The sequence below is a fragment of the Melanerpes formicivorus genome, unplaced genomic scaffold, assembly GCF_026170545.1.
Source record: "Melanerpes formicivorus ecotype bairdi unplaced genomic scaffold, bMelFor1.0.p_v2 SCAF_52, whole genome shotgun sequence".
Lineage (NCBI taxonomy): Eukaryota > Metazoa > Chordata > Aves > Piciformes > Picidae > Melanerpes > Melanerpes formicivorus.
Genome location: NW_027142404.1, coordinates 348416 through 360677, shown reverse-complemented (window position 1 = coordinate 360677; position 12262 = coordinate 348416). Strand labels below are relative to the sequence as shown.

General features: G+C 54.5%; 1 protein-coding gene across 2 annotated transcripts in view; it reads left to right on the top strand.

Annotated features, from left to right (window-relative positions):
- Window positions 1-246: 246 nt before the first annotated feature.
- Window positions 247-12262, top strand: part of LANCL1 (LanC like glutathione S-transferase 1) — a 29957-nt gene continuing 17941 nt past the window's right edge. For both annotated transcript variants that reach the window (XM_068160753.1, XM_068160752.1), the window contains exons 1-3: window positions 247-405; window positions 832-949; window positions 10344-10551. In XM_068160753.1, coding sequence (XP_068016854.1) covers window positions 322-405; window positions 832-949; window positions 10344-10551 — 410 coding nt within the window. In that variant the 5' untranslated portion in view covers window positions 247-321. The remainder of the gene's footprint in view (window positions 406-831; window positions 950-10343; window positions 10552-12262) is intronic.

Genomic DNA, 12262 nt, shown 5'->3' with positions numbered 1-12262 from the left:
GGAGAGAAGGGGGAGAGAAGGGGGAGAGAAGGGGGAGAGAAGGGGGAGAGAAGGGGGAGAGAAGGGGGAGAGAAGGGGGAGAGAAGGGGGAGAGAAGGGGGAGAGAAGGGGGAGAGAAGGGGGAGAGAAGGGGGAGAGAGGGAGCTCCCTCGGCCCCACACAGCCCTCTGCAGCCGCCCGGCCCGCTGAGCCCAGGGCACGGGAAGCGGCGGAGGGAATCGTACCGGCAGCCGCTGCCTTCCGGGGCGGAGCGGAGCGGAGCAGAGCAGGGCTGGGGGACGGACGGCAGGCGGAGCGCAGCGGAGCGCGGACGGCGGCACCATGATGGCGCAGCGGGCGCTGCCTAACCCCTACGCGGACTACGACAAGTCCTTGGCCACCGGCTACTTCGATGTCGCCGGGAGGGTGAGTGGGACCCGGGTAAGGCGGCCGGGGCGGGAGCTGGTGCTTGCCCGCCCTGAAGCGCGGTGGACACCGCGCTTCAGGGCGGGCAAGGACCAGCTCCCGCCCCGGCCGCCACGCCAAGGCAGGCACCCGGGAGCCCCGCCTGCCCCTTCGGGTACCCGTGCACCCAGCCTGCCCCTTCGGGTACCCGTGCACCCAGCCTGCCCCTTCGGGTACCCGTGCACCCAGCCTGCCCCTTCGGGTACCCGTGCACCCAGCCTGCCCCTTCGGGTACCCGAGGCTCTGGCAGAGACCTGCCTGCTTAAAAGCCGCCTGGCCGCGCACCCGCCGGGGATGCCCGGCTTACCAAGACTCCCGTCCGCCTTGCCGCTCTTCCCTTTCACGTATGGGCTTGGTTTGTTTGTTTGTGTTTCTCCCCTCCGACAGCTGACCCCCGAATTCACACAGCGGCTGAATAACAAAATCAGGGAGCTGCTGCAGCAGATGGAGAGGGGCCTGAAGTCTGCTGACCCTCAGGACTGCACCACGTACACGGGTTGGGCAGGTAGGGCAGACCACGCCGTCGGACTGGGCAGGAGCTCTCCAGGTCAGGCCAAGGCAGACCGTGGTGGGGTTTGGGCCACTTGAACGATTCCCCTAGACCCATGTCAAGGATGGTGCCGCTTTGACACGCTTCAAACCATTAAAGGGGCTGTCTTCAGCTGGTTTTGAGAGGCAGAGGGAAGACTGGCAGGACTTCGGGCTTCTCTTGGTTAAGAGTGCTGAATGTGGGCAGCAGAGAAAGCCAGCACCTGCTTGAGAGCAAGCATGGCAGCCTTCGAAGGGACTGGCTCCAAATCTGGCCCTGGTGGGGACGGTGGCAAGTAAACAGTGCTCCCTGAAGTAGGCAGATGTGCATGGTAGGTCACTAACCTGCAAGGAGTCCTTGCATGTGGCAGTGGTGAGCTTACGGCCTGAGGGTAACCTCCTATCTTTTCTGTGGGGGCTGAGTTTTATCTTGTGACATTGTCTGATTGGCAGGTGGTTCCATTCCTGTTCCCCAGGTAGTGCCCCTCCACTTAGCCAGGGCTAGTTCTGCTCCAGTACCTGCTGGAAGGAGCAGAAATGCAAATGTGAGTATAATGAAGGATTGAAACCTTCCTCACACTAACTTGTGTGTGCAAAGCTTCCAGGAGCTTGTGTTTCTCCTGCTCTGCGTTTTCAGCCTGGTTTCCCTCCCTTGGGAGCATGCCATGCCTTCCCCTCCCTGTTCCTACCCCCTGGAGCCAGGGAGGACACACCTTTCTCCACCACCTCATCCTTGGCTACTGCTGTGTGCTTTGTCAGCTTTCTCCACTGTGCCAGGCCCTAGGGTCCCTCCCAGCCCTTCAGTAGCTGCAATTAATTAGAGAATCAACCAGGTTGGAAAAGACCTCAGAGATCATCAAGTCCAACCTATTACCTGATACCTAACACCTCCTGACAATTAAACCATGGCTCCAAGTGCCACATCCAAGCCTTTTTTGAACCCCTCCAGGGATGGGGACTCCACCACCTCCCTGGGCAGCACATTCCAATGGCCAATTACTCTTTCTGGGAAGAACTTCTCCTCATCTCAAGCCTAAACTTCCCCTGGTGCAGCATGAGACTGTTTCCTTTTGTTCTGTACTGGTTGCCTGGGAGAAGAGACCAACCCCCACCTGGCTACAACCTCCCTTCAGGGAGTTGTAGACAGCAAGAAGGTCTCCCCTGAGCCTCCTCTTCTCCAGGCTAAGCAACCCCAGCTCCCTCAGCCTCTTAATCTCAATAATCTCATGCTTATTGCAGGGGTTTGGGTTTTGGGCTTTTTTTTTGCTGCTTTTTGGAGGTTTTTAGCAACAGACTGCCATCCCAAATGGCATCTTTGTACACTTGTGAGATGGGTGTGGCTGGCTTGTGCTCGGATGCTGTGGAACGTGCTGCCCACAGTTTGCTGGCGTTCATTGTGTCGGTGCTAAATCAGCGCTGCAGCTTGATGACAGCCCTGCCAGAAAAGCCTGCTTAAAACATGGGTTTTTTTTTTCCCTAAGGTAGACAGAGAGCCCTCCAGAGCAGCTCATGAGAAACTCTAGGATGCCTGTATTAAATTCCAGCGTGGGAGAGCATTGATTTCATCACTTGCTGCCTGGCAGCACACTGCTGCTGCCTGCAAATGAATGCCTTTCCGTTCAGCGTTGGCTGATTGCACCTTGGGAGGCTGCTTCAGTCTTCCAAAGCCTCTGTGCCCCTGCTCTAAGGTCCCCTAAGATGGAAAGCACTCTCCATAAAGATGATCTGCAGTCATGAGGGTGCTGCTTGTCATGATGGCAGAGAACCTACCTCTGGCCAGAATTAATGCAGGAGCTAAAGCAGGAGGACAGTTAGGTGGTGGTAGGAGTGCCCCGTAAGTCTGCAGGGAGGTGGGAACCACCTTGGCCCAGAGCCCATGTGCCCTTCCTTAGGGTGGCCTCAGGGAGCTTTGTGTTGTCAAGTGTCTGTGCTGTTGAGGGCTGTAGCAGGATTTCAGCTTGGTTTTGTTTGGTAGGGAGCTTCTCAAGAGAGGCTCTTGTCTTCCCAGGGATCAGTCTTCATAACAGCAGCCTTAAAGACCCTGAAGGGGGCTACATGAAGGCTGCAGAGGGGCTGCTTGCAAAGGCTGCTGCAGTGACAGGACAAGGGACAGTGGTTTGAAATGAGAGCAGAGCAGATGTAGATTGGTTTGAAAGGAGAGCAGAGCAGATTTAGATTGGGTGTCAGGAACAAGTCCTTTACCATGAAGGTGGTGGAACACAGCAACAGGTTCCCTAAGGAGGTAGTCGAGGCCCCAGCGCAGGGAGATAGTCAAGGCCGGGATGGAGAAGGCTCTGGGCAGCCTGATTTAGTGGAGGATGTCCCTGCTTACTGCAAGGGGGGGTTGGACTGGGTGGCCTTTGGAGGTCCCTTCCAACCCAGGCCATTCTATGATGCTGTGATTTATTGGGCACACAACATTCTCATCTTGGTTATTAAGATTAGAAGAAAGCATGGACATGCTACCTGCGGGTCACAGGCAGCAGAGTGAAGTTTGCAGATGTTAGGCTGCACTTTGTCACCCTGCCAGCTTTTCTCATCCTGGCTGCATTAATTTATTCAGTGCTGGTTTCCAGAGACACAATTAATTGGGCCAAGACAGCAGCTTTTTCCTGTAATTGCTTATGTAGAAAAGCCTTGTTGAGTACCTCCTCATGTAAATCATTGCCCAGCAGTCTGGAAGCAGCCTGCACTCTTGTGGCTGCTAATAGGAGAGGTTGGAAATGGGGCTCTCTGAGCACAAGCCCTGAGTGAAATGGAGCATCCTTGAGCGTCCTACATCACACCCAGGAGCACACAGCAGATGCTGCTGCTGCTTTACTTGGGGGCCAGATTCTTTCCCAACACACTTGACAGAGCCCTGTCTCCCCGGCCTGTGTTTGTGCCAAGGAAGCCTTGGCAACGTGGACAGTGGCACTGAGGCACCCTCAGCACCAAGCTGTGTGGTGTGGCTGACAGCAGGAGGGAAGGGATCCATCCAGAGGGACCTGGACAGTCTGCAGAGCAGGGCCCATGACAACCTCATGAGGTTCAACAAGACCAAGAGCAAGGTCCTGCAGCTGGGTCAGGGCAATCCCAGGCACCGATATAGGCTGGGCAGGGACTGGCTTGAGAGCAGCCCTGAAGAAAAGGCCTTGGGGGTGCTGGGGGATGAAAAGCTCAGCAGGAGCCAGCAGTGAGCACTTGCAGCCCAGAGAGCCAACCACAGCCTGGGCTGCAGCAAGAGAAGTGTGGCCAGCAGGGCCAGGGAGGGGATTCTCCCCCTCTGCTCCACTCTGCTGAGACCCCACCTGGAGCACTGGGTCCAGTTCTGGAGCCTCTATTCCAGGAAGGATCTGGAGGTGCTGGAAGGTGTCCAGAGAAGGGCCATGAGGATGAGCAGAGGGCTGGAGCTGCTCTGCTCTGGAGACAGACTGAGAGAGTTGGGGTTGTTCAGTCTGGAGAAGAGAAGGCAATAAGGAGACCTTCTTGTGGCCTTCCAGTATCTGTTGGGGGCTACAGGAAAGCTGGGGAGGGACTTTTGAGGGTGTCAGGGAGTGATAGCATATGGTGGGAGAGTAGAGGTTTTTAAGGCCAGGCTGGATGTGGCTCTCAGCAATCTATTCTGGTGTGAGGTGTCCCTGCCCATGGCAGGGAGGTTGGAGCTGGATCACTGGGCTCTGTTCCAACCCTGACAATTCTGTGCTTTTATATTCTATGACTTTGTTCAACCCAAGATCTCTGAGCTCTTTCTTACTGTGGATGGCAGGTTTGGAACTGCTCCCAGTTAGGTCAAGAAATCTCTTGTGGCAACCCAGTGTCCTTTCTGAAAGGACCTCGTGGCAGCTTAGCTCCTGATGGACAAGGAGGCCTGTGCAGAGCCATCTAATAAGCATCCCTGTGGTGGAGCTAACACCTCTCCCTTTTATCCTCCATTCAGCATGAAAGGGAAGCTTTGTCTCAGGGCTCCTGTCCTTCCACCAGCAGGACTGTTTGCAATGGTAATGCAATCCAACACACAGGACAAGTCTGAACCTGCAGGGAAGTTGAGGCTCAGCATTACTTAGGTGTCTTTGATCAGCAGAATGTTCCTGTGGATGAGCTATTCTTACAGCCTGGTGCAGTGCTTTAGCTCTTCAGCAGGACCTCCACTGATCAAAGCTCTGTTGAAAGCAGTGGTTGCTGAAGTCAGTGGTGGACAATGGTGCCAAGTCCAGCTGGAGAGCTGTAACCAGTGGAGTGCCCCAGCACTGGGTCCTGTCCTGTTCAACAGCTTCATCAATGACATTGATGAGGGGACAGACAGACTGAGTCTGCTCAGCAGGTTTGTGATGACACCAAACTGGGAGGCTTGGCTGAGAGACCTGAAGGCTGTGAGGCCATTCAGAGACTGGGACAGACTGAGAGCTGGGCACACAGGAACCTAATGAGGTTCAACAAGGAGAAGTGCAGAGTCCTGCAGCTGGGGAGGAAGAATAAACTGCAGCAGTCCAGGTTGGGAGGGGATCTGCTGGAGAGCAGCCCTGGGGAGAAGGACCTGGCAGTGCTGGTGGGCAGCAAGTTCTGCATGGGACAGCGATGTGCCCTGGGGGCCAATGGGATCCTGGGGTGCATTGAGAGGAGTGTGTCCAGCAGATCCAGGGAGGTTCTCCTCCACCTCTACTCTGCCCTGCTGAGACCTCACCTGGAATATTGCATCCAGTTCTGGGCTCCCCAGTTCAGGAGGGACAGGGATCTGCTGGAGAGAGTCCAAGGGAGGGTTCCCAAGGGTGCTGAAGGGACTGGAGCCCTGCCTGGTGAGGAGAGGCTGAGAGCCCTGGGGCTGTTTAGTGTGGAGAGGAAAAGACTGAGAGGGGATCTGATCAATGTCTATCAATATCTGAGGACTGGGGGTCAGGAAGGAAGGGACAGGGACAGGCTCTGCTCACTTGTGCCCTGGGACAGGACAAGGGACAATGAATGGAAACTACAGCACAGGAGGTTCCAGCTCAACATGAGGAGGAACTTCTTCACTGTGAGGCTGACAGAGCCCTGGAGCAGGCTGCCCAGAGAGGTTGTGGAGTCTCCTTCTCTGAAGCCTTTCCATCCCTGTCTGGATGTGTTCCTGTGTGACCTGTGCTGGATTCTATGGTCCTGCTCTGGCAGGGGGGTTGGACTGGAAGATCTCCAGAGATCCCTTCCAACCCCTAATGTGCTGGGAAGTCATCACTAGCCAACTGGTGCAAACAATTCCATGTCCAGTCTGTGTCCATTCAAGTCTCCTCCTCTGCCCTGCTCAAAAGAAATCTCTACTGCAAAGGCCCCTCTGCACCTACAGGCCAGTGAAAGGAGGGGGTGGTGTTTGCTGTCCTACTGAAGATGTTAACCAGGCTGCAGGAGGGACATGCAGAAACGATTTTTCCCTCCGGATTCCCTGCAGTGAGCAAGCACCTTGGGCATGAACACTCCAGGGTACTGGTGCCCTGCACACTGGAGATGGCAGTTTCAGTCACAAGAGCCCTGCTCAAGGCTGTGCTGTCAGCAGCACGTGGTCTCTGCAGCTCTGGACCATCAAGTGGTGTCTGATGCATTCTCCATTGTGGCTCTGTAGCAGGTCTTACACTGCAGAGGGTAAGTGCTGCAGCATGTCTCCTATGAAGACAGACTGAGGGAGTTGGGGCTTTTCAGTGTGGAGAAGAGAAGGCTCCAAAGAGACCTTCTTGTGGCCTTCCAGTATCTGAAGGGGGCTGCAGGAAAGCTGGGGAGGGACTTTTGAGGGTGTCAGGGAGTGATAGGAATGGGGGGGAATGGAGCAAAACTAGCAATGGACAGATTCAGATTGGATGTTAGGAAGAAGTTCTTCCCCACAAGGGTGGTGAGACACTGGCAGAGGTTGCCCAGGGAGGTGGTGGAAGCCTCATGCCTGGAGGTTTTTCAGGCCAGGCTGGATGTGGCTGTGAGCAAGCTGCTGTAGTGTGAGGTGTCCCTGGCCATGGCAGGGAGGTTTGGAACTGGCTGATCCTTGAGGTCCCTTCCAACCCTGACAATTCTGTGATTCTATTGAGTGAAAAATTGAAGTCTTGAAGTAACAGAGGAAGGTCCAATAGTAACCAGACCAAAGCCATCTATTGGAGTAGCAGGCCACAGGCAGCCACTGCCTGGCAGTTGTGCTGGAAACAAAACTGAGAGTCTCACTCAGAGGTCACAAAAATAGGTCACATTTCCAGCTGGGACCATGCACACAGAGCTTCAGGGCACTCAGAAGTGGAGCAGCTCCACTGCTTCCCCAGCCCCCTTTGCCTGATGGTGCTATGTGTTTATAGCACCTCAAGCCTGCCAAGCAAAGCCCCTGCCAGTCAGCAAACCCCACCCAGTCAGGTGGGCTTAGGAAGGTATTGGTGGAGAGAGAGTGAGCTGGAGCTGTGGCATAGCTTCTGCACAGCAAAACCGCCCAGCTGAGCCAGCCTCATCCAGTGCAAACTCTTCTCTCCAGCCTGCACTGCCTGGAGCTTGGCACACAGCTCAGTGTAGGATATTGTAGACTCACAGCATGGTCTGGGTTTGCAGGGAGCTCCAGAGGTCATCCAGTCCAACCCCTCTGCAGTCAGCAGGGACATCCCCAACTAGATCAGGCTGCCCACAGCCCTCTCCAGCCTCACCTTGAATATCTCCAGGGATGGAGCCTCAACCACCTCCCTGGGCAACCTGTTCCAGTGTTCCACCACCCTCATGGTGCAGAACTTCTTCCTCACATCCAATCTCAATCTGCTCTGCTCTACTTGAAGCCATTGCCCCTGGTCCTGTCCCTGCAGGCCTTTGCAAACAGTCTCTCTGCAGCCTTCTTGTAGCCCCCTTCAGGTCCTGGCAGGTTGCTCTTAGGTCTGCCTGGAGCCTTCTCTTCTGCAGACTGAACACCCCCAGCTCCCTCAGCCTGGGGCAGAGCAGAGCTGCTCCACCCCCCTGAGCATTTTCATGGCCTCCTCTGGACCCTCTCCCTCAGGTCCATGTCCTTCCTGTGTTGAGGGCTCCAGACCTGCACACGGCACTGCAGGTGAGGTCTCAGCAGAGCAGAGCAAAGTGTCAGGATCACCTCTCTGGCTCTGCTGCCAATGCTGCTTTGGATGCAGCCCAGGCTGCCCTTGGCCTTCTGTGCTGCAAGCTCACCCTGCCTGCTCCTGTCCAGCTTCTCCCCCACCAGCACCCCCAAGTCCTTCTCCTCAGGGCTGCTTTCTATCCCCTCCTCCCCCAGCCTGCATTGACAGTGAGGATTGTTCCAGCCCAGGTGCAGAACCCTGCACTTGCTCTTGTTGAGCCTCATGAGGTTCCCCTGGGCACCACCTCTGCAGCCTGTCCAGGTCCCTCTGGATGCCATCCTGTCCCTCTGGGGCATTGACAGCACCACTCAGCTTGGTGTCATCTGCACCCTGCTGATAGTGCCCTCATTCCCCTACCCAGATAACTCTGCTTGGTATCACTCTATTTACATCTGTAAATGTTGTACATGGACCTGCCCTCCTGCGCTGCCCTTCCTTCTCTTTGGGCTCACAAATAGCAACAGAGCATGCAGTGGGCTGGGAGGGGAATGCTTGGGAGGATGAATTCCTTGAGGAAGGAGTTGAGAAAATCTGCTTTATACTCTGTTTTAAAGAATGAAGAAAACCAAATGATTTAGGGATGCAGCTCACCCCTTCCATCCTTTACTACAGGGCAGTGGTGGTTTGGAGTCTTCTCCAGAGGTGCTTGGGGCTGGGAGGCAAGGAGGTGAGAAATGATTTAAAGGAGAAGAGGCAAGGAAGTCAGAGGAAAAGAAGGCTGAGACATTGGCTTTCTAAGAATTCATCCCTAGCTTTCATCTTAGCAGGGTAGTTGTGCACCCAATTAGGGTGGTATGATGGCAGTGGGAATAGAAGCTACTTATAAAAGCAGAAAGTTGTATATTAAAGCTGATAAATCAAGAGGGCAAGTTGTGCTCAGCCAGCTCTCAGGCCTATTAAAGCCTGGGAGCTGTGCTAGGTGCTGAATAAATCAAGGAGAGCCACTTGACATTTGCCAGTTGGAAGAGGGCTCCCCTTTAAAGATGGGCTTCATATCCACAGCCTTCCAGCCTTGAGTGATGGCGCTCTGCAGCTGAGCTCCCTCTGGAAATCCTGACACTGAGCTGAGAGCTAATAGCCTGAGAAGGAAATGGCAATCTGCCCTCACTCTCTACATGTGGAATTGAAGTGTCTGTAGCACAGAGCTGTGCAGATTGCCCAGGCAGAATGAGAAAACAGCCTCCATGTAAAACTGTCCTCAGTGCCATGAGAAGGAGTTTTGCAGCTTGCTGCCCCCCCCCCCCCCTTTTCACCTTACCACATCAAAATCTGCAGAGGTTGGCCCAGTTAAAATAGGCTTAAATGTAGGACCTGAGTCCTCTTTAAATGGTTACTGGTAAGGGGAGAAATGAGCTTTCCTCAGAGTGATGCAGGCCCATAGCTTGCTTCAGTGCATGTCTGAGGATGCCTTTGAGATCAAAGGGGTGCTTAAAAGTGGCACTTTTCAGACACATAGAATCACAGAATTGTCAGGTTTTTGGAGAAGGACACTTAGGTTTATTAAATTAGGTACAGTCCAGATGTGATCTGCTCCATCCCAAGCAGTAGACTCAGAGAATCACAGAAGTGTCAGGGCTGGAAGGGACCTCAAGGATCAGCCAGTCCCAAGCCCCCTGCCATGGGCAGGGACACCTCACACTACAGCAGCTTGCTCACAGCCACATCCAGCCTGGCCTGAAAAACCTCCAGGGATGAGGCTTCCACCACCTCCCTGGGCAACCTCTGCCAGTCTCTCACCACCCTCATGGGGAAGAACTTCTTCCTAATGTCCAATCTACCCAGCTCTACCTTGGATCCATTCCCCCCAGTCCTATCACTCCCTGACACCCTCAAAAGTCCCTCCCCAGCTTTCCTGTAGCCCCCTTCAGATGCTGGAAGGCCACAAAAAGGTCTTCCTGGAGCCTTCTCCTCTCCAGACTGAACAACCCCAACACTCTCAGTCTGTCTCCACAGCAGAGCAGCTCCAGCCCTCTGCTCATCCTCATGGCCCTTCTCTGGACACCTTCCAGCACCTCCAGATCCTTCCTGGAACAGAGGCTCCAGAACTGGACACAGTGCTCCGGGTGTGGTCTCAGCAGAGTGGAGCAGAGGGGGAGATTCCCCTCCCTGGCCCTGCTGGCCACACTTCTCTTGCTGCAGCCCAGGCTCTGCTTGGCTCTGTGGGCTGCAAGTGCTCACTGCTGGCTCCTGCTGAGCTTCTCTCCCCCAGCTCCCCCATGTGCTGAGGGCCAGGCTTTGAGGCCCACTCAAAGAGGCAGGGCACGTGGTGGGCAGGGTGAACTTTTCCTGCTGGGTGCAAGCTGTGTGTTCCTTTTGCAGGCATTGCTTTGCTGTATTTGCACCTGCATGATGTGTATGGAGACCCATCCTACCTTCAGGTGGCCCACGAGTACGTGAAGAAGAGCCTGAGCTGCCTGACAAGACGATCCATCACCTTCTTGTGTGGAGATGCTGGGCCCCTGGCAGTGGCTGCTGTTGTCTACCACAAGCTGCAGAGCCACAAGCAGGCAGAGGACTGCATCACTCGGTAAACCCCTTGCTTGTGTCTTTGCCCTAACCTTCCTCTTGCTCACAGAGCTGCCCTGGGCTTGCACCATCTGCTCTCCACCAAGACTGAACATGGTTTCTTGCAGCCTTGCATGAGAGAGAGTTCAGCAAGGCAGCACAAACCTCTTGTGCCCTGGGGAAAGATACAGGTTGAGGACAAGTGCCTAACAGCCTGCAGGTTGGGGAGCAAGGATAGTGGTCAGCTGGCAGGCTTTAACATAGTGCTGGTAAGCACAGGGAGTTAAAACTGCCAGTGTGAGCTTGCAGCACAGAGGGCCAAGGGCTGCCTGGGCTGCATCCAAAGCAGTGTGGTCAGAGATGGAGAGAGGTGATTCTGCCACTCTGCTCTGCTCTGTTGAGACCTCAGCTGGAGTACTGCATCCAGCTCTGGAGCCCTCAACACAGCAAGGACATGGACCTGATGGAGCAGGTCCAGATGAGGCCATGAGAATGCTCAGGGGGTTGGAGCAGCTCTGCAGTGAGGACAGGCTGAGGGAGCTGGGGGTGTTCAGCCTGCAGAAGAGAAGGCTCCAGGGAGACCTAAGAGCAACCTGCCAGGACCTGAAGGGGGCTACAAGAAGGCTGCAGAGAGACTGTTTGCAAAGGCCTGCAGGGACAGGACCAGGGGCAATGGCTTCAAGTAGAGCAGAGCAGATTGAGATTGGATGTGAGGAAGAAGTTCTGCACCATGAGGGTGGTGGAACACTGGAACAGGTTGCCCAGGGAGGTGGTTGAGGCTCCATCCCTGGAGATATTCAAGGTGAGGCTGGAGAGGGCTGTGGGCAGCCTGATCTAGTTGGGGATGTCCCTGCTGACTGCAGAGGGGTTAGAGTGGATGACCTTTGGAGGTCCTTTCCAAGCCAGAGCATTCTGTGATTGTGTAAATGTTTAAGAACCACAGAAGCTGAGTTGTGGTAATTTTTTTTTCCCATCTTTTTTTGGTGGTATTTTTTTTCCCCAAACCCTTAATTTTAGCTCTGAAGCCATGTTGCTGAAGAGCAGAAATGGGGTTGGAATTATTAGGTTAATTCTGTCACTCCTTTCCACTTGCTATTTGTTGGAGCTAGGATTGGCAGCATCCTTTTCAGCTGCTGAATGCAGCTGGTTCTGATTCATTTACTTCTATTTCCTGCCTTTTCCTCAGCTGTTTGCAAAATGTATTTTTGTTGGGTGCTCAAGAAAAAGAGAGGACAAACAAAGTGTCCTGCAGTCAGGTCACTGTGCAGCAGGGGAAGGGGAAGGAATAAAAAACCTAGAGGAGCTGCATTTGCAGGCTTGAGGGAGAGCAGCTTTGAGAAGGTGAGGGAAAAACAGCCCTGCAAAGATTTATTCCCTTTATGTGTGGTCAGCACAAAGCCAGGACAAAAAGCCTGACACTTCAGAATAGCACTGAGTGTCCTCAAAGAGCCATCAGCAAGTGATACATAATACCAATTAAAAAAGCCTGAGGTGTGGGAATCAGAGGTGCCTGCAGGGTTTGGATGCCAAGGTCCTGCTCCCTTAACTGACAGTGGCAGCTGGTTTGTGTGGTTAGCTCAGAATCATAGAGTCACAGAACTGTCAGGGTTGGAAGGGACCTCAAGGGTCAGCCAGTTCCAACCCCCTGCCATGGGCAGGGACACCTCACACTACAGCAGCTTGCTCACAGCCACATCCAGCCTGGCCTGAAAAACCTCCAGGGATGAGGCTTC